Source organism: Nilaparvata lugens, chromosome 4 (assembly GCF_014356525.2).
Source record: "Nilaparvata lugens isolate BPH chromosome 4, ASM1435652v1, whole genome shotgun sequence".
Taxonomy (NCBI): Eukaryota; Metazoa; Arthropoda; class Insecta; order Hemiptera; family Delphacidae; genus Nilaparvata; species Nilaparvata lugens.
Window position 1 is genome coordinate 49,142,235 of NC_052507.1, and position 23,316 is coordinate 49,165,550.

General features: G+C 33.8%; 1 protein-coding gene across 2 annotated transcripts in view; it reads left to right on the forward strand.

Moving 5' to 3' along the window:
• Nucleotides 1-15,773: 15,773 nt before the first annotated feature.
• The window catches only part of LOC111060321, a 41,412-nt gene continuing 33,869 nt past the window's right edge, over nucleotides 15,774-23,316 (forward strand). The window contains exons 1-3 of one of the 2 annotated variants that reach the window (XM_022347982.2): nucleotides 15,774-15,991; nucleotides 16,418-16,532; nucleotides 17,697-17,837. In XM_022347982.2, coding sequence (XP_022203674.2) covers nucleotides 16,436-16,532; nucleotides 17,697-17,837 — 238 coding nt within the window. In that variant the 5' untranslated portion in view covers nucleotides 15,774-15,991; nucleotides 16,418-16,435. The remainder of the gene's footprint in view (nucleotides 15,992-16,417; nucleotides 16,533-17,696; nucleotides 17,838-23,316) is intronic. The other variant, XM_022347983.2, reaches the window with a different exon arrangement.

The window sequence follows — 23,316 nt, forward strand, 5'->3', positions numbered from 1 at the left end:
ATTGAATGAGGTTAAAAAATTTGAGAAAGTAAATCAAATGACAATCAACATATTCGGCTTAGATGAGAAGAACAAGGTCTATCCTCTGAAAGTTGTTGATGAAGAACTTGAAGATCATAGAGATATTCTATCGATTTCCAATAGTGATGGTATCAGTCACTTTGTATATATAAAAAACTTTGAAAAATTGGTTCGTTATCAAATTACAAAACATAAAGATAGCATATCAATATACAAGCGGTGCTTCAGCCATTTTGATGATCAGTATGGAGTGTTGAAAGAAGAAAAGCTGAGGGAGCATTTGAAAATGTGTGTTGCTAATAATCCTATAAGAGTTGTGCTACCAGATGATAAACCATTCGTGAAGTTTGAGCATGTTGAGAGAGGTCTGCAAGGACCTTTTGTTGTTTACTGTGATTTTGAAAGTATTTTAAAGCCCGTACAAGGCTGTACACCAGATATTGCTGCATCATACACAGTACAAGTACATAAACATGAGGCTATGAGCATCTGTGTCTATTTGAAACAAAAAATACAGTATGATAATTTACCCTCAGAGCCATTCATATACAGGGGTAGGGATGCTGCTAAGGTGTTACTTAAATATTTGAAGGAATTGGCTAAAGAAATAACAGGAATATATAAAACTAACAATCCAATGAATGAAATGAGTCCTGAAGAACTTGCTGCATACAATTCGGCAGATACTTGTTATATGTGTGATAAACATTTCAGTGTAGATGATGTGAAAGTCAGAGATCACTGTCATATGACAGGAAATTACCGAGGGGCAGCACATAGTAGCTGCAATTTGAAGTATCAAGTCCCCCACTTCCTCCCTGTATTATTTCACAACCTTAGTGGATATGATAGTCACTCTATTGTGAGGGAGTTGGGTTATGATGAGAAGCAGATCGATATAATTCCCAACTCAGAAGAAAAATATATATCATTTTCAAAGACAATCAATAAATTCATGAAATTATGGTTTCTAGATTCATTTCATTTCATGCCAAGTAGCTTGGATAGTCTGGCTAGGAATCTCCCCAAACTTGAAGAGATACCAAAGTTCATCCAACCTCAACATATTCCTCTACTAACAAGGAAAGGTGTATTTCCATATGAGTATATGACAAGTTGGGATAAATTGAATGAAACTTCTCTCCCACCAAAAGCTGCATTTTATTCAAATCTTAATGAGACAGCAATTACTGATGAAGATTATTTACATGCAATAAATGTATGGAGTACCTTTGGGTTCAAAAATCTTGGTGAATATAGTGACCATTATGCAAAAACTGATGTATTATTGTTGGCTGATGTTTTTGAGAATTTTAGGGATATTACCATGAAAACACACAAGTTGGATCCATGTCATTATTACACATTACCTGGTCCATCTTGGGATGCCATGTTAAGATTCACAGGTATTGAACTTGAACTTCTTACAGACTATGAGAAGTTCATGATGATTGAGAAGGGGATAAGGGGAGGATTGTGTCAAGTTTCACTTCGACATATCAAGGCCAACAATAAATTTATGAAAACATTTGACTCCACAGCTGAAAGTGTTTTCATTGCTTTTGTAGTTTGTAATAACCTATATGGTCTTGCCATGTCAAAACCCCTTCCATTTGGGGATTTTCAGTGGATTAATTTGAGTATGAATGATCTACTTGAAGCAAAAGAAGGAGATGAATATGGCTATATTCTTGAGGTTGATGTATCATATCCAAGTTCACTACATGTAGATCATTGTGATCTCCCATTTCTTCCTGAGCATATATCTATTGGAATTGATCAAAAGAAGTTATGTGCTCATGTGAATAGCAGGAAGCAATATATAGTTCACTATATTGCTTTAAAACAGGCAGTTGAACATGGCCTTATTGTTGAGAAAATTCACCAAGCATTGAGATTCAAACAGTCATGCTGGCTGCAGCCATACATTGAACATAACACAAGACTTTGTACTTGCTCTAAAAATGCTTTTGAGAAGGATATGTACAAATTATATATTAATTCAGTCTATGGTAAGACAATGGAGAATGTTTGTGAGAGATTTAATATGCAATTAGTGTGCAGTGATAGAAAGATGGAAGAAATGATTAGAAAGCCTGAGTTCATTGATAGAACAATTTTTAGTGAGAATTTGGTAGCTATTCATCTAAAGAAGAAAAAAATAATGTTAGACAAACCAATATACATAGGTCAAGCCGTATTGGATATTTCAAAAACAGTGATGTATAACTTTCATTACAATATAATGATAACAAAATATGGCAATGAGAACATTAAACTAGCATATATTGATACAGATAGTCTACTATATAAAATAGTTACTGATGATTTATCTATATATATAAAAGCGAAATGGCACTCACTCACTGACTGACTGACTCACTCACTCACTCACTCACTCACTCACTCACTCGCATAACTAAAAATCTACCAGACCAAAAACGTTCAAATTTGGTAGGTATGTTCAGTTGGCCCTTTAGAGGCGCACTAAGAAATCTTTTGGCAATATTTTAACTCTAAGGGTTGTTTTTAAGGGTTTAAAGTTCGTCTTTTAGCATGTATATTCTTCTTCTCCCAATCTCTTAATTATAATTGAAATTTCCATATCATATGTTACTATAGAACTATAATCTAGATAGAGTACCTCTTCGAAACAGTTGTTAACTGGCAACTAAATTAATAATTTTGTCAGGTTGGCATTAAGTTGAGTTGACTATATTAGGTTGGCACCAAGTTGAAGATCTAAATGCATTTATCGCGGAAAAATTGATTGGACACTGCTACTTTAATCCTGGGAATATTATATTACTAGCCATCAGGCTCGCTTCACTCGCCATATCCGTTTAGCCAGACGTTTAGTCTGGACCCCCGACTGGATTGCTCTAACATATGATAAAAATGCTCAAATGAAAAATGCAGGCGAGCAAAGCGAGCCTGCTGATCTCATTCCTGGACGATCCAGTCGGGGGTCCAGGGGGCGGAGCCCCCTGGCTAGACGGATATGGCGAGCGAAGCGAACCTGACGGCTAGTATGATGATATATATAACATGATTGAGCACTTTGACACATCTGATTATCCCATTGACCATCCTTTCTATTCACCAGTGAATAAAAAAGTATTGGGAAAGTTCAAGGATGAGGTAAATAGTAAGATAATCTTGGAATTTGTGGGTCTTCGTGCAAAAATGTATTCCATAAGAATGTATGACCATGAAATAAAAAAAGCAAAAGGTGTTCGGTCAGCTGCATTAAATAAATATATTACATTTGATGATTATTTGAATTGTCTCAGCTTGAATAATGACCATAGACTGATAAATACCTGCATCAGATCTAAAGAGCATCATGTCTATACAGTGGATATTAATAAAAAATCTCTTTCTTCCAAGATGATAAGAGAATAGTATTAGAGGATAGAATATCCACATTACCAATCGGATACAAGAATTGAAGTTAAAAAAAAATATTCTAAGAATCTCAATAAAACTTAAAGTACCCTCATTAAGAATATCAAATACCAGAATTTAGTATGGGGAATAAAAAAAAATTTTAATAGGGGAATTTTAAATGGGAAATTTTTTTTATGGTTTTGGTGAGAGCAGCTGCACCTGTTCTTAGCACACCTGTCATCACTGTTTAGGGAGAAAATCATGGTGGGGGCTTCCTGCTCTCTTATTGGTTGGGGAGGAGTCATGGTGGGAGACAAAATGGCGGATGTGGGGGTGGAGGGGGTAAATGCTCACTTCCTATTGGCTGCTCATCGCCGGTGGAGCCAGAATCCTCTTATTATCCCTACTCCCAATATAGTTTTGGAACTTGAAATACCAGTAGTGGATGACATATGATACAAATAATGCTTTAATAATGCTAAGATCTTGGTCTAGTGTTTCATGAATTATATTTATTGGTCTATCAAACTATAATCGATTTCCCTTCGAAAATGTTTTGCCAAACTCATTGTAAGTTCAAAATGTGTTTCCAATCAGTAAAAGAAATTATAAGTTCAAGATTTCCAATTCAATAAGATAGGATTGAAGTTTGTTTGGAATCTTAATGGCAGATTTGTACCACGTGATCGAGCTAGCCAATCAAAAGCGTGATAGTCAATGGCCATACTGTGATTATATAGTTACTGTTGTTTGCATGATATATTATGTCATGCGGTCATGCCTCTTATTTCACAAGGTTAATGATTGCAGTATTGTTTTAATAAGATAAACTGTTGTTTCAAGTTTGTTCTATTAATAGTTAAATAGATTTAGGCCTACTTATGAAAAATTATCAAATTGCATTTAGTTCTCATGCTTGCAGAGATTTCTAGTCTCTCTATAGTTGTTATTCTACCCTCTTTTGAGCTGTATCTTCAATACCACAAAAAGATGTGAAACATAAATTCAGAAATTGGTCAATTCTAGAATTGGATTCAAAAAGTTCTAGGTAAACAATATCCTGAATATCAGCACAATATCCAAAGTATCGAGCTCGAAAACAGAGGTTTAGAAATGAAAATTTGAAAGTAAATTAACATGTAACTCAATTTAATTCTCATTTTAATATTGGCAACTTTCGTATCAGCTTGTGAATTACTAATATTGATATTACTAGCAGGTAACCCATGCTTTGCAAGGGTTTTTCTTAGAGCTTGACGTAATGAAATCTAGAAGAATTCAAAATAGGCCTATAAGAATCCTCAGTTGATTAAGAATATGCTGCATTTCAAGTAAATCAGAATGACCACCTTTCAATTAAAAAAAAAGTTGGATTCAAAATGGCGGATGTGGGGGTGGAGGGGGTAAATGCTCACTTCCTATTGGCTGCTCATCGCCGGTGGAGCCAGAATCCTCTTATTATCCCTACTCCCAATATAGTTTTGGAACTTGAAATACCAGTAGTGGATGACATATGATACAAATAATGCTTTAATAATGCTAAGATCTTGGTCTAGTGTTTCATGAATTATATTTATTGGTCTATCAAACTATAATCGATTTCCCTTCGAAAATGTTTTGCCAAACTCATTGTAAGTTCAAAATGTGTTTCCAATCAGTAAAAGAAATTATAAGTTCAAGATTTCCAATTCAATAAGATAGGATTGAAGTTTGTTTGGAATCTTAATGGCAGATTTGTACCACGTGATCGAGCTAGCCAATCAAAAGCGTGATAGTCAATGGCCATACTGTGATTATATAGTTACTGTTGTTTGCATGATATATTATGTCATGCGGTCATGCCTCTTATTTCACAAGGTTAATGATTGCAGTATTGTTTTAATAAGATAAACTGTTGTTTCAAGTTTGTTCTATTAATAGTTAAATAGATTTAGGCCTACTTATGAAAAATTATCAAATTGCATTTAGTTCTCATGCTTGCAGAGATTTCTAGTCTCTCTATAGTTGTTATTCTACCCTCTTTTGAGCTGTATCTTCAATACCACAAAAAGATGTGAAACATAAATTCAGAAATTGGTCAATTCTAGAATTGGATTCAAAAAGTTCTAGGTAAACAATATCCTGAATATCAGCACAATATCCAAAGTATCGAGCTCGAAAACAGAGGTTTAGAAATGAAAATTTGAAAGTAAATTAACATGTAACTCAATTTAATTCTCATTTTAATATTGGCAACTTTCGTATCAGCTTGTGAATTACTAATATTGATATTACTAGCAGGTAACCCATGCTTTGCAAGGGTTTTTCTTAGAGCTTGACGTAATGAAATCTAGAAGAATTCAAAATAGGCCTATAAGAATCCTCAGTTGATTAAGAATATGCTGCATTTCAAGTAAATCAGAATGACCACCTTTCAATTAAAAAAAAAGTTGGATTCAAAATGGCGGAAAAAATTTGGGTGTGACGGAAAACCTGTTTTTATCATTCGAAAAGAATCCCCAATCATACCTATCTTCTAATTTCCCTTTTAAGAGAAATCTTCTGCTGCTTCCATACAAACTGGAAGCATGACAAATAATTGAAAACTAGATGTAATCAAATCTTGAAGAATTTTAAATTGGTCTATAACCACCTTCGGTTAAGCAAGAATCTAGGCTACATGCAAAATTTAAAGTAAACAATTATTAGACGGGATACCTGGTTGGGGGGGGGCGGCGTTTGCCGATTTCGCCCAGGGCGGCAAAGTCCCAAGGACCGTGCCTGAATGGCCATACTGTGATTATATAGTTACTGTTGTTTGCATGATATATTATGTCATGCGGTCATGCCACTTATTTCACAAGGTTAATGATTGCAGTATTGTTTTAATAAGATAAACTGTTGTTTCAAGTTTGTTCTATTAATAGTTAAATAGATTTAGGCCTACTTATGAAAAATTATCAAATTGCATTTAGTTCTCATGCTTGCAGAGATTTCTAGTCTCTCTATAGTTGTTATTCTACCCTCTTTTGAGCTGTATCTTCAATACCACAAAAAGATGTGAAACATAAATTCAGAAATTTGTCAATTCTAGAATTGGATTCAAAAAGTTCTAGGTAAACAATATCCTGAATATCAGCACAATATCCAAAGTATCGAGCTCGAAAACAGAGGTTTAGAAATGAAAATTTGAAAGTAAATTAACATGTAACTCAATTTAATTCTCATTCTAATATTGGCAACTTTCGTATCAGCTTGTGAATTACTAATATTGATATTACTAGCAGGTAACCCATGCTTTGCAAGGGTTTTTCTTAGAGCTTGACGTAATGAAATCTAGAAGAATTCAAAATAGGCCTATAAGAATCCTCAGTTGATTAAGAATATGCTGCATTTCAAGTAAATCAGAATGACCACCTTTCAATTAAAAAAAAAGTTGGATTCAAAATGGCGGAAAAAATTTGGGTGTGACGGAAAACCTGTTTTTATCATTCGAAAAGAATCCCCAATCATACCTATCTTCTAATTTCCCTTTTAAGAGAAATCTTCTGCTGCTTCCATACAAACTGGAAGCATGACAAATAATTGAAAACTAGATGTAATCAAATCTTGAAGAATTTTAAATTGGTCTATAACCACCTTCGGTTAAGCAAGAATCTACATGAAAAATTTAAAGTTAATCAGTCCAGTAGTTCTGACGTGATAATGCGTCAAACATAATTTCCCTATACTTTACATCTGTATAGGCTACGTTTATAATCCAGTTCTTTCCTTTATTATAGTATGATGGATGATCATTGTTATTTTCCCTAAAAGATAGAATAAGTTGAATAGTTCCCCTTTTGGGGGGAGTTTTGACAACCCACAAGACTCATTTTTCATTTGCAGATATAACGAAAAGGTGCATATGACCTTATTTTTTTTGCTCAACTTGCCAAAATACCCCTCATTCCAATATTAAAACTTTCGACTGACTGTACAGTGAGTCAGTCATTCTATCAGGGCTCGAATAATTTTGAAATTTTAATTAAACAAAAATGAAAGAATATAATTTCTTTATGTGAATAAGCAACCTTCATTCAACATATTAACTGCATGCGTTTTCATATTGCCAATACAGTATTGATGAAACTGTAGACGTTTATTTAGCACTTTGTCTCAAAAATTGTTCTAGCTGAAAAATTAATAATTCATGCCACGTGTAGGCCTAAACATTGCATCAGGAAAACAAAGTTTTAAAACTATTTTTACTTTCCTTGCCCTATTACCATAGGTAAGGGAAGTATTGCTCTCCAAAAAAAATTAAGGTACCCTAATTTCAAGTTTTCTATACGTTTCAAGGTCCCCTGAGTCCAAAAACATGATTTTTGGGTGTTGGTCTGTGTGTGTGTGTGTGTGTGTATGTGTGTATGTGTGTATGTCTGTGAACACGATAACTCCATTTCTAATTAACCGATTGACTTGAAATTTCAAACTTAAGGTCCTTATACCATGAGGATCTGACAGAAAGAGATTCAATAAAATTGATTTCAAAATGGTGGAAAAAATTGCGGATAATTACTAAAAAACCATGTTTTTCACGGTTTTCTCGAAAACAGCTCTAACGATTTTCTTCAAATTTATACCATAGATAGCTATTTATAAGCCCTATCAACTGACACGAGTCTCATTTCTGGGGAAATTGCAGGAGCTCCGTAATATTCTAGAGAAAAATGGCGGATAATCACTAAAAAACCATGTTTTCCACGATTTTCTCAAAAAACACTTGACCGATTTTTTTCAAATTCATACCCTGTATAGTTATTTATCAGCTCTATCAACTGGCATGAGTCTTCTTTCTGGGAAACTAATGGGGGGTCCACCCCATCCTTGAGAAATAAACTTAGTAACCTCCTTCTCGTGCATGAGGTAGGTAGGTAGCGCAGTTCATAAAAAGAACACAAAGTCGAGTTATTTCATCTGTAACATCCAAAAAGTCAATGTATCTCATGTCACACTTGACTTTATTATATGGTGAATCATGAATTTCATCTGACAATCAATATTTCCATTTACATTGCAATACGGACTTCCTATGTGCTTGGTCATGCAGCATTTTTATTATTCCGAAAACATATTCTTCTCAATCAATTGATAGTAATATCTATCAATAGAGTGTTGAATTAGAAGAAAGAAAATAGATGGGTTAAACCAGTGTTTCAAAATGAATTTAATGTTTTCATAGTTGTTGACTGTCAATGGATGGTCCAGGAAATATGCGATATACGATGAATTACACAGAATTCCATATTCTTTCCATCTTCAATTTTAGGATGAATATAAGCTAAGCTAAATTGAAAAAAGTGAATTAGTCTGTCATTCTTCAGAAATATTGGAAAATGCAATATGACGAACAACTCTCTTTCATGAGATGAATAATTTTTTTCCAACATTTTCCAGTTTCTCAATGATAGGGGAGTGATAATTATTATTTTGTATAGGTCTTCTAAGGAGCAATTATCCACAGCTGGTACCAATCAACTATACTTACTTCAATTCCAAACTACCGTTTTTACTTTCCTTGCCCTATTACCATAAGGAATAGGTGAGGAAAGGAGAGTACTGCTTTCCGAAAAATTAAGGTACCCAAATTTGTAAATTTCTATACGGTTTTTGGGTGTTGGTCTGTATGTGTGTGTGTGTGTGTGTGTGTGTGTGTGTGTGTGTGTGTGTGTGTGTGTGTGTGTGTGTGTGTATGAGTGTATGTGCGTCTGTGTACACGATATCTCATCTCCCAATTAGCGGAATGACTTAGCGGAAAATCTCTACAATTGAAGTTAAGTAACATTTTCACCTAAAATTGAAAAAAGCTCGAAATTCGAGAATATATGATTATTTCAATTGCAAACTGTTGATTCTATTAAATCATTCACTATGAAGAGATAGCAAATCTCGTGTGTTTCCAGCGTTATTGTCCTGTTACCAGCTGGTAACCCATGCTTTGCAAGGGTTTTTCTTAGAGCTTGACGTAATGAAATCTAGAAGAATTCAAAATAGGCCTATAAGAATCCTCAGTTGATTAAGAATATGCTGCATTTCAAGTAAATCAGAATGACCACCTTTCAATTAAAAAAAAAGTTGGATTCAAAATGGCGGAAAAAATTTGGGTGTGACGGAAAACCTGTTTTTATCATTCGAAAAGAATCCCCAATCATACCTATCTTCTAATTTCCCTTTTAAGAGAAATCTTCTGCTGCTTCCATACAAACTGGAAGCATGACAAATAATTGAAAACTAGATGTAATCAAATCTTGAAGAATTTTAAATTGGTCTATAACCACCTTTGGTTAAGCAAGAATCTACATGAAAATTTAAAGTTAATCAGTCCAGTAGTTCTGACGTGATAATGCGTCAACATAATTTCCCTATACTTTACATCTGTATAGGCTACGTTTATAATCCAGTTCTTTCCTTTATTATATTATGATGGATGATCATTGTTATTTTCCCTAAAAGATAGAATAAGTTGAATAGTTCCCCTTTTGGGGGGAGTTTTGACAACCCACAAGACTCATTTTTCATTTGCAGATATAACGAAAAGGTGCATATGACCTTATTTTTTTTGCTCAACTTGCCAAAATACCCCTCATTCCAATATTAAAACTTTCGACTGACTGTACAGTGAGTCAGTCATTCTATCAGGGCTCGAATAATTTTGAAATTTTAATTAAACAAAAATGAAAGAATATAATTTCTTTATGTAAATAAGCAACCTTCATTCAAAGACATATTAACTGCATGCGTTTTCATATTGCCAATACAGTATTGATGAAACTGTAGACGTTTATTTAGCACTTTGTCTCAAAAATTGTTGTAGCTGAAAAATTAATAATTCATGCCACGTGTAGGCCTAAACATTGCATCAGGAAAACAAAGTTTTAAAACTATTTTTACTCTCCTTGCCCTATTACCATAGGTAAGGAAAGTATTGCTTTCCAAAAAAAAATTAAGGTACCCTAATTTCAAGTTTTCTATACGTTTCAAGGTCCCCTGAGTCCAAAAACATGATTTTTGGATGTTGGGCTGTGTGTGTGTATGTGTGTGTGTGTATGTATGTGTGTATGTCTGTGAACACGATAACTCCATTCCTAATTAACCGATTGACTTGAAATTTTAAACTTGAGGTCCTTATACCATAAGGATCCGACAATAAGAAATTCAATAAAATTCAATTCAAGATGGCGGAAAAAATGGCGGATGATTACTAAAAAACCATGTTTTTCACGTTTTTCTCGAAAACGGCTCTAACGATTTTCTTCAAATTCATACCATGGATAGCTATTTATGAGCCCTATCTACTGATATGAGTCTCATTTCTGGGAAAATTCCAGGAGCTCCGTAATATTCTTGAGAAAAATGGCGGATAATGACTGAAAACCCATGTTTTTCACAGTTTTCTCGAAAACGGCTCTGAAAATTTTCTTCAAATTTATACCACGGATAGCTATTTATAAACCCTATCAACTGACATGAGTCTCATTTCTGGGAAACCAATGGGGGGTCCACCCCATCCTTGAGAAATGGACTTTGTAACCTCCTTCTCGTGCATGAGGTAGGTAGGTAGAGCAGTTTATAAAAAGAACACAGTCATAGTCGAGATATTTCATCTGTAGAACAGCTGTTTTGACGACTTTAGAAAAAATCATCAAGTTTCACAATTTTCACAAAGGAAAAAGTACTCTGAAAAAAATATTATATATAAACATATAAAGTAGTCTGATCGTAGTTGCAAATATTTTGCCGCCAATCGTCATTATGTTATTTCCCTAAATTATTCTCGTCTAAGAATGATTGAATGAGGCTTACAGTTCAATGAGCAAGGAAAGTTGTGTGAGTGTACCACACCAGATTTTTTCTCAGGTGGAAAGCAATATAGAAACAGATGTTCCTTCTTTAATTTTGACCATATGATTTGGTGATTTTTTATTGAAATCAAGTGTACCATTAATGAAATTTAAACATTAATTCTGAAAAATCTAGAAGGAAAATTAAAATTTGGGCTTCCAGGTGCACGAGATATTTTTAGAATCTATATGCAAAATTTGGAGATCTAAATCATTCCCGTTTTTCCGGTATGCAATCCACAAGTTGACATGTTTTGATGCGAACAAACGAACAAACACAACCCTACTCTCTCTTATAATATAGATGTTTGGTAATTAACAATAGGTTTAATTTGTGTCATGTGAAGTGTGTGTAATGAATCATATTTGAAATGGAATAGGAGCAGCCTATGGAACATTATGTTTTTTCTTATGACTAATTCTATAGTAATTTCTTCACAATAATATTGGACTAAGGAGGAAATTCCTTTTCCTGAGTACAAAAGACCTCGTGCAGTTATAAACCACAGCCTCCACTTATACTCTCGATCAGAGTAAATTCTGTAGTGTCGTGTCGGTCCAGATATCTGTATGAAAACGGCCAACGCCTAATTGGGTTGGCGTAACGACAATAATTATCATCTGTTGAGACAATCTATCATCAAAAGCTAATTTCCTACCAGAAATACAAATTAATAGGTACTGTCAACTATTCAGCCCGGATAAGCAGAGATTGGTCGAGATGAAATACTCTATTAATTTTATTGTTATTAATTGCATGCGACTTTGCATACAATTGATAATACACTCAACAGCTGATTAATTTATGATAAGGGGAAGAGTTGGCTTCATACACGTATGGGATAGGAAATTCACGAGCGATAAGAAATTCACCCATCATTGCGTATGAACTACAGGACTAATTAACTTAGAATTTCACATATTGAATCTTCACCGAGGATGGTTATAGGCCTATTCTAATATCTTAAAACTTTTTTATTGTGAATTGAATAATTTATGTTGTATAGGCTATTAATCAGCTGCAATCATATGTCGGCGCATAAAGGACAGTCAGTGTGATAACTCCCAAATAGCATCAGCTGTTTTAAACGAATTTGAAAATAATAATTGTAGAAATAGCAAGCAATTATTCCCGACTGTTAACTTCAATTTCGTTGTCCAACGAACTTGAGCTATAAAAAGGTTAGAAGAATATGTTAAAAATTTGAACCTGATTGATCAAATTGTTCAAAATATATTGTGGAACATACCCAGAGACGGACAACGACTTTGACTCGCTCACGCTCGTTCAAATATTATGTTTTGAACAACAGCAATAGAACAGTATTCATCACCATAAACTATGGTAACTTACTACAAAAAGAAGGTTGAATAAATATAGCGTTTAACAATATATTGAAAATACAGTGCAGAACCACTGATTTGTTGTACCATTTTTATTCAATTATTCGCCTATATCTCATTCAGTCCTTGTGCTAGGAACAAGAAAATAGTGTTCAACCTTGTCCTTTTTGAACACCTCGTGAGATACAGGGAAATTTTTCCTCCCTTGCATATTGGAGGAGTGTGCATGCACGTGTGTGAGTTATTGTGTAGGTTTGTGTTAGTAAGGAGGGTTTGAGGGCTTGTGCATGTGTGGGTAGCCGTTAAACAATGAAATGTGAATGTAGTGGTGGGGCCAAAATATCTTCTCAGTGACGTAGAGATTTTGTGCCGTGGACTCTGTGACGTATAGTAAAAAAAACTGGTTTGACTACCCTACCAAGATATTTCAGGGCAATCTGGCATATAACAACTGGTCAGGAATCGTGACCCGACCAAATAGTACGGGCTACGAAGTTCTAGCCCGAGTCACCCGGAATCGGAGCGCTCCTATTGGTTGATAGTTTCGCGTCGTCTGCTCTGGTCTGCAGTCAAGTAAACAACACAACTAAATGCAAATATGGAGGATTATTACGAATACAAACATGAGCTTGTTTTTGAAGGTATATTTTATAAAATAATTGGAAAGGAGGAAATTTACACATTATTGGCTGGTGAGTTCATTAATTGCATTTTTGACAATATTATTAGTTTAGTATGACTATTATATTAAAATATATTTGTGCTCATGACGTGATCTATCCAAAACTGTTAGGCTTTTTAGTGTTCATCAATGAAATTGTAAATAATAAATAATATAATATTATTCTTTGTGGTCATGAAAGTTATTGATCCATTTGAATAGCATTGAAATATTTACTTTTGATTTTGGCTACTTCTGTTTCTTCTTAGATTTTTATTGCTGTTTAACCTCAATACCTATTCATATTTTTTTGTCTATGGCCTAATTTATTAAAAAAATAAATAGAATTTCATTATCAAATTTCAGAATACTTAATCGGCTAAACAGAAACTTAAACCTAATAAACTTCACTCATTTTTATTTCATTAAAAATTTTGTTATTCTATCGAATAGGCCTATGCATACCGTAATAAAGATTATAAAAATTATCTCTTGCTTTCTATACGAATAATTTTATTTGCTATACAGGTCGTCTGCATTTTATAAAGATTAATTTTAATTTTAATTCAACAGCTCAAGTACTGGAACTTTATGATTTTTGTTTCACAGGCAGCTTGGACTTCTTCCAGTCCTATCTGAAAGAAAACTATGGCCACATCGAGATGGCTGGTTTAGCAGCAGGTAAGGCGCTTTCATGCAATCCTCTTATAATATAAATTTCATCACATAATAACGATTAGTGATAGTAGTCACATTGCTATAAATAATTTTACCATATTCTGCTGCTATTTTTTGTAGAGACTGTGATAATTTAAGCCAAGCTAAAAACTTGAAGCTTTTACATTAGAGTTGTCATTCAAAGTTTTCAACAAATTATGGCAATATGTTAAAATTACAGCAACATTGCTTCCTCAACTTGTAAATATCCCTCTATCTAACATGATTTTTGTTTTCCATACATTGTCGAAAACACTAAGAAAGTTGCCAACAAAATTTTCCTTCATTACAAGTCCATGCAGGCTATGCTCTCTAAGTGAAAATTCGACAGCTTTTGTTGTTCTACATTGTTTGAGAACAGCAAATTTTTGAAGATAATCAATAACTTTTTTAAAGAAGAATCTGTGAAAACTTTGGTGTATAATATGCAGCTTTAAACCCATTGCATTTTGAAAAATTAAACCAAGCTAGGTACTCCACAATTGAAAGAAGTCTGTCTTTTCAATACTAAAGAAGATACAGAGAACAACCTAGAAGACTTACAGTATAGGGAAATCTCTAAAACTATGAGACAAATAAAATGTTTAGGAAAATTTGTAACCTTTAATTTTCCAGAGGATAGTCAGTATTTGATTGAATGCCAGTATTTGATTAACATTGGTGTTGCTATCCTTTTGTCAGATTTTTTACAATGTTGAAATATATTCAATAATTGCTAATTAAAAAAAAAATTCAATCTAATTATGCAAGTGTATTATTAATTATTGAAAAGTAAATTTACTTGATGAGTACAATAAATTGATTGTTCTAAAGAAGAATGAACAATATTGATATTACATAAGATATACTGGTATCAGCTATCCTCTATAAAAGACAGTGGCTAGGCAGAGAATCGGCAACGTTATTCTTCTATATTACTCTACTGCCAATATAACGTGACCTCACTATAGATGCGTTTCTTCTATGTTATATGTTCATGATTATAACATTATTTGAGCTACTACTCTTCCGGTGTAATTTAATCAAGCTTCTGCAAGATTTTGTAGCCAAGCTTGAAGTTTCCTTCAAAAAACAACTTCAAAAAAGTGGCACTGATACATCCTGTTTGAGAGTGATTTATATCATATTGAAAATTCAAAACTACAATATATTTTGCAAGCACCAATTTATATAGACTGCACTACTAGTAAGTATAACATAATGCTTAGTAGGCCTACCTTATGGAAGTCAATCATGTTCACTACTTAATGATGTTTTAATATCATTGTTTTCTTTATGTTACAGAAGTCACCACAGAGGGTCATGTGTGGACCACTGAGGCAACAAAAGTGAAATTTATTTGGGATTAAAAGTTAACAGACCGTTGTGCAACCCGGAGATAATCTTGTATTAAAGGAAGTTCTTATGTAGCAATCACAAGTTATGAAGTTAGTAAAGGCTATTATTAATTACATCAGATGACTTTTGTTGCTGCAAGAGTGTCGACCATGTTAATTTACTGAAGCTGCAATGACAACCACTATCTCATAGAAGTAGTGAGATTCTATGAGCAGTATTTTGAGAAAAATTATATCTGTCATCAGCAGCTAAGAATGTCTCTGGTTTGCTCAACATCCAAAGTGTAAAAAGTATTTTCTCCTCAAGAGGTATTTTTATATTTGCAGGCTGATTAATTCTCCTTCCTATAACTTCTAATAGCACATAAAAATGTTGATGTTAATTTTTGTAAAATTGGAATTTAATAAAAAAACAAACAATCTACCAATTTTCGATTTGAAATTGACATCAAAACGCTCCATTTTGTTATTTCCCATCCCATTTGCTTTGCTTGCTGTAGTGGTTACACAATCATAAGTAAAGAAGTTAATAAAATTCAATTTCCTGCTCTATATAGTGTAAAGTAATTGATTATTGTTCTGGAAATTACTACATTGAAGAATTACTCATTAACAAGCACAGTCTCTCAACGTAGTTCAACGCTGGAGTCTGACGTTAGGTAAGATTCTTGTTTGAGGTTAAACTAGGCCTAACTTGTTTTCTGTTAACTTATTCTTAATTATTCAATATAGTAACAATTAAAATATTGTTTAAATGGTATGTGTAGCCTACAATTCCAAAATTATTAAATCATGATTATATATAAACCCGTCAAGATTGTTGTAGCTAATATGTGAAAATCTGTTAACTTTTGCCTTGAATATAAACTGATTGTTTATAGACCTACCTTACTAGTTCGAGTCATCTAGTGGTTCTAGAAAAGAGATATTTCATATAGTTTAGATTTTTACTGCACCACGGTGCTTAACTGTATTTTTATAACTTTGTTTTCTGTTGTTTTTTTTGTAGTTACTATTACAACCAATTCCTCTGCATAATGAAGTCTCTAAAAAAATAATGCAGTCTTTTGCCTACATGCTTACAGGTTTACTGATTTCAGGAGATGGATCCATCAGATCTACCGCCACCTTGTGAACCCATTGATAATATTATTGGAAATGTAGCTGCTACAACACTTATAGGACAACAAACACAAGCATGTAAGAAATAATTTCATATGATTCAAATATTACAAGCATAAATATCTTGAATTTACAAATACAAAGTAAGTTGATGTTTTGAATATTTATTAATAATTTTTGTTATTCAGAACTTCGTACTGCTGCTACATTACATGTATATCAAAGCTAATAAGTCGTTCTTTAAGCAATGTTATTACTCTGTTGCATATTCATACTTTTTCACTGTTAAAATTTAACTTGAATTTTAAAAACACTTTTGGAGTGAAAATGCACTTACATTGCTAGTGACGATCGTTTCGACCAGTTGTTGGTCATCATCAGACTAGGAATTTACATCTAATGTCAATTCTTGGTTTAGTTGATAACCTTGATAGAGTAAATTCCTATAGTCTGATGATGATCAACAACAGGTCGAAACGATCGTTACTACCAATGTGAGTGCAATGTTATTAATGTGTGTAATTGTAAGACAACACAAATTGAATGAAATGTTATTTTTACTAGGCTTCTCACATAATATATTAATTTGAAGTAATACAGCCTGCAATTATAGAATTATTCTCTTATTTAAGAGGAATGAAAATGATTCATTCATCTGCTAATAAATTGTAAAACATGTTTAAATTTACCTATATTCTTTATAATCTTAGTTAAGAATTGTGAGATATTGGCAAATTTTATCTTAAGAATTACAAGATATTGCCAATATATTTCAAGAGGACTATTTTTTATCAGCGATTTAGCAATAAGTGGTTTGCTGTATAGGGTGTGGTCAGAGACTCTTGAGTGGATGCACGTATGTGCAAGTGCACACCTGGTTATGACCAAGCTGATGAAAATCTGAAAGAGCCATAGGAACACTCACACTGAACGAGTTCACTTGCTAGTGGCTACAGGCGCGTCCCAACGTGTTTTTATAGCTCTCCAGATTTTGTTTTTCATCTTCGCGTTTGATCATGCATGACCACACGTGCACTTGCACATACATGCAGTCAATGTGATCATACTCTAGGACATTGACTTGCTCAATATTCAATTTTATTATAAATTCAAATTTATTTTCTAGCTTTATTTCAAACTTCAAAATAGAAGTTTGATAGATTATAAGCTTCATTTCATTTAGGTAGGCCTATCTTGTTTTCTTATGCTTGGAAAACTCTCATTCACCTTATATTTTCATAGTCGAAATGAAATTGGGAACTAATCCGAAGAGCAAGAGTCTGACAAATAAGAAATCAAAGAAGATAAACATAACAGCTACTAAAAAGATCCAGTGGGATGATGTTTCTGTGACGAATATTTTAACAAAGGATCGCGAACATAGTGAGTATTGTTATAATAAAGTGTAAGTTATTTATTATTATAAATTGGCAATAGATTTTAATAATTCTAAATTTGCAAATTCCGAACATTTTTGTTAATAATAATATTTTATTCAACTCATGTCACTTCCTATATGGAATAATCTCGAGTGGAATGTGTTGATGAGAATGTAAATTTATAAATAGATTTTGGGCTATTATGAGGAAAATTATTTTAAATTAAAATTTATACACCAAAAAGAATAATATATAAATTATTTTCTTATCCACAAAGATGTCCCAACATCTCAGTGTTGTTGTTATAACGGGTGATGTTTTTTACTTAGGGGTATAGAACTGTAATTTTTCATCACTGTTCAAGATGGCGACCAATTCAACAGTTGTCCATCCACTTCATGGAAGATTAGGTACTAACTTTTTTCTTCCTGAAATGGACAACCATGATGTCGAGGGGAACGCGACTAGGTGCCACCCCGACTACTCAAGTGCCATCTCTAGGAAGGCTGTTCAAAAAGTGTAGTACTCGCTAGATTTAACTGATGAGATGGGCAACGGAGTAAAAAAGCATGCTGGCTCACAAACATCGGTCTTCATAGCTCTACTCTCTCTCAATCGATGCGCTCTCTCACACATCAGTCTTCTCTTTCTAGAGAAAGGAGTTCATTACTTCAGTAGCACCACTATCACAATTGACACGCGCACTCACTCTCATATCAGTCTTCTCTTCCTAGAAAAGTCCATTATTATTATTATTATTATTATACACTGCATTGTCTTCTTATTCTGCGGCTGTTCTAACATGACTGATCTGCTTTTGACGAGCCTGGCTATTGATGGTATTCTATTGATTCAGCAGTGCTATCAAAGAACACTTCATTTGACTAATTCTTCTAAATCGACATACAAGTTCATTAATATATGAGTGCACTTTATTATATAGATACAGTAAGTGCTGAAGGCTGTTAATAAAATGGTTCATGCATAGACAAATAAAAATCATGATTCTTCATTCTTGAGATTTAAATATATTTATTTTGATTCTAGATAGGAATTAATTTTTCCAGTAATAATATTGTTTGGAGTACAGGATCAAATATTTCAATGTATTTATGTATATTATTAGGGAAAATCACAAACAAAAAATGATTCCAATAATATAATAAATCAAATTTATTATAATCAAATTTATTTTTATTTATAATTTATAATTAAATTATTATAATCAAATTATTATTATTATTATTATAATTTTATGGCCTTCATTGGACCACTGTAGTCAGTATCTTCCACCTTTACTCCGTCCTCTCTCAGCCCAATATTTCTTCATTCGTTCAGAAATTAATTTCCTTTCCTCGTCCGAAATCACTCTTCCCATTCTGTGTCTGACTTTGATCTGCAGTCTGGTCTGTTGTCCTTCAGGATTCTGATGTTGTCCGACTTGTTCTTCAAATCTTCGAATGTTATATTCAACTCTCTCATATCCTCCTTGAGTTCGTCAATCCATTTTATATTTGTTTTACTTTTCCACAACTTTTCAATAATTCTTCTGCTTAGTCTGTCCTCCGAAGCTCTAATCAGGTGACCGAAGAAAGATATTCGCTTTTTTTTTATTGTACTTGTGACAGGTTCAATTTCTTTATAAACAGTTTCGTTGGAAGCTAATCTCCAGTGTCCATCTACTTGATAGTTCTTGTTAATACAGGTTCTGATGATTCTTCTTTCGATTTTTAGTAATTTGTCTATTGCGATGGTATTGGTAGTTTTAAAGATGGTTTCACTTGCGTAAGTTATTACCGGTTGAGTGACTGTCTTGTAATGCTTCAATTTTGTGGCTATTGATAGTGATTTCTTGTTGTAAGTGTTCTTTGTGGCATACTGTGCTCTTCTCAACTTATTCAGTCTACTGTCCCACGTTCGATTCTCATTGAGATTGTAGGTTATGATTATAGTATTTTATACAATAAATGAATAAAAAAATAAATCAAATTGGTTTTCATTATCCATGATAACATGAAACAGCTGTTTTATAGCTAAGGTGAACGTTATATTTTCGAGTTCAAAATTCAAGTGGTTTTATTCTTTATTTTGTGAATTTAACGTTTTTCATGTTTTTAGAAAAGTTTTACTATCAATCTATCAAAATTTAAAATTGTTTGTTTAATTCTAATCTATACTCTCAGATTGTGATTTGGTGTAGAAAATTGAAATGGACATAACCTATGTATAATATTTGCACAATTTGAAACTAAATTAGGAAATTGAAAAAGTTTTGGGCAATAACCTGTTTTTTCTTTCCTGTTCATTATATTGTTTGTGCTAATCTAATAAATTAATAAATAATTAACAGAGCACAAAAATTCAAATCATACAACAACGCTACATATTATAACGCTACAATAATTCATAAGTATAGTTTTATTCAGAAGCAAAGTACTTGTGACTGTATTAGCACGATTCAGAACTGGGCTAATATACGGTAGCAAATATTACGAGAAGTACCTAATTTCTGATTCACCAAAACAAGTGCAGATCACCATGTACAACGGCATGTAAACAACTGAACAATGGACAGTTGATAACTGTCTTTTTTTCTATTTTATAAACAATCGAATTCATTTCTGGTCAATTATGAATTTAATAGAATCTACCGCGCAGGCGCCTAAACCCAAAAAAAGTTATGATTCATATAAGCATAGTTTTATTCAGAAGCAAAGTACTTGTGACTGTATTAGCACGATTCAGAACTGGGCTAATATACGGTAGCAAATATTACGAGAAGTACCTAATTTCTGATTCACCAAAACAAGTGCAGATCACCATGTACAACGGCATGTAAACAACTGAACAATGGACAGTTGATAACTGTCTTTTTTTCTATTTTATAAACAATCGAATTCATTTCTGGTCAATTATGAATTTAATAGAATCTACCGCGCAGGCGCCTAAACCCAAAAAAAGTTATGATTCATATAAGCATAGTTTTATTCAGAAGCAAAGTACTTGTGACTGTATTAGCACGATTCAGAACTGGGCTAATATACGGTAGCAAATATTACGAGAAGTACCTAATTTCTGATTCACCAAAACAAGTGCAGATCACCATGTACAACGGCATGTAAACAACTGAACAATGGACAGTTGATAACTGTCTTTTTTTCTATTTTATAAACAATCGAATTCATTTCTGGTCAATTATGAATTTAATAGAATCTACCGCGCAGGCGCCTAAACCCAAAAAAAGTTATGATTCATATAAGCATAGTTTTATTCAGAAGCAAAGTATTTGTGATTCTGTACGATTCAGAAAACATTCCAAACAAGAAGATCGTCAGTCATTACAATATTGACCCTATTGGAAACCCCCCCTCACGACAATGTACAGTGTCATACTGTCCATTAGTTTTTGCATTTCACCTTTCTTCCAATTGAATACTTGTACCCCATTACCACTTCAAAGGAAGTAAATGTAAATGAAAAAAAAAGTGAACAGAGAATTGGCTTATCTTGGAAATCTTGCAGTATACTAAAAGTATTTTTTTATTGCAGAAATTTTCGTTGACGCATGAACTATTATTCATTCATATTATCCAATAACTTACTTTTTCTCGAGAAGGATTGGTGGGTTTCCAATTACAGTATAAGAAAAAACGTGTAAAACTTGATCTCTCCAAAACTAAATTTTTCCCGGGAGATATCATGTAAAGTTCTCGGGTTGAATTTGAATTGCCATGCATGGCCGAACGTGGATAATGAAGAATTCGATGAGAGAAGAATGAACCATGTCTCCCAAATCACTGTACAAATAGAATATAGTACAGATTTCATGTGATATTGAAATGAAATGGGAATAAATAATAATATGGATGTCAAACTACTGTATAAGCATATGGAATAATAGAGCATATATGAATATAGTATATAACATAAAACACAATAGCACAGACAAGAAGACAAGCAATAACTCATTGAACAAAAACAATTGTTTCGATGACCGAAAACCAGTTTTCCAGTTCACTGGTTGTGTGTGAGTGTGTGTACTCACAATCATAGCAGTTTGTGACTATGTTAGTGAGTTCGACCATACTTTTTCGAAAGGCTAGTACGGAATTGAAGCTTTCTCGATTGAGAGTACTTTGCAGGTACTTCGTTCTAGCGTGTTTCGGACGGTATTTTCCTACCGATAACCATGAAAATGGTACCAAATTGTTCAGAAAGATTTGGACATCTCGCGCCGTACCACCAAATTCCAATTTTCCAACTATAAAATGACTTTAAAATTTGATGAACTTGGAGAAAATTTGGCAAAGCTTGACGTTCAATAGAAAAAAATTGATAAGTGATATCAAAATTTTGCGGTACAGCCCGAGATGTCCAAATCTTTCTGAACAATTTGGTACCATTTTCATGATTATCGGTTGGAAAATAGCGTCCGAAACATGCTAGAACGAAGTGCTTGCGTGATTTCAGCCCTTTTTCCGAATTATAACATTGCTCTTAACACCCCGTCAACCTGTCCCCTTTTAAAACCGGTTCTGAGGGGACAGGTTGACGTTAGCCGTACCTGTCTACTTGTTTCCTTTCTAAGGAGGTGACAACTAGTCGGGGACACACTGTGACGCGAGGGTGTGAGGTGTCAGGTTGTCGTTTACGGTCATGACTTTTTGGCGCCTTCGGTCCAGTAGGTGACAAGTAGTCGGGGTGGCAACTTGACGGCAATGGTATATTTTTACGAGGACACGACAACCTAGGTCATGACTAGTTGGAACCTTCGGTCCAGTAGGTGACAAGTAGTCGGGGTGACAACTTGACGGCAATGGTATATTTTTTAAAGGTCACGACAACATATCACCTTGATTCCACACTATAAGAAATCACCATTCTGGCTGGCTCTTCATTTGAAAGTTTTATCCAATTCAGTTTTATTCAAAGCTTATTATTCATTTTTTTCTGTTTTCAACCAACTCGAAAAAATGTCTCCTAAAAATTGCAAAAACGGCTAATATCTTCCGAACCGTGCGTTTGACGGGAAAATGTTGCTGAACCAAAAGTGCTTAGAATTCAATTCTACATCTTAACCATTAATAAAACTGCATGACAATCCTTCCTCACGCCGAGGGGTGTAAGTTGTGCTCTGTAAGTATAGTCAGGGTGACACCTTGACGCCAGCGGTGCCGACTAACTATCCCCTGCAGGTACAGGAGACAAGTAGTTGGGGTGACACTTTGACGTGTGTGTGCGAGGTGCCAGGTTGTCGTTTACGGTCATGACAAGTTGGCACCTTCGGTCCAGTAGGTGACAAGTAGTCGGGGTGACAACTTGACGAGGGTACAGGCTGTACATAGGCGATACCCTCGTAAAAATATACCATTGCCGTCAAGTTGTCACCCCGACTACTTGTCACCTACTGGACCGAAGGTCCCGCCTAATTTCACGTTTTGTACCTGTGCATTGGCCTCCAAGATCTTGTGATCACCGCTAGA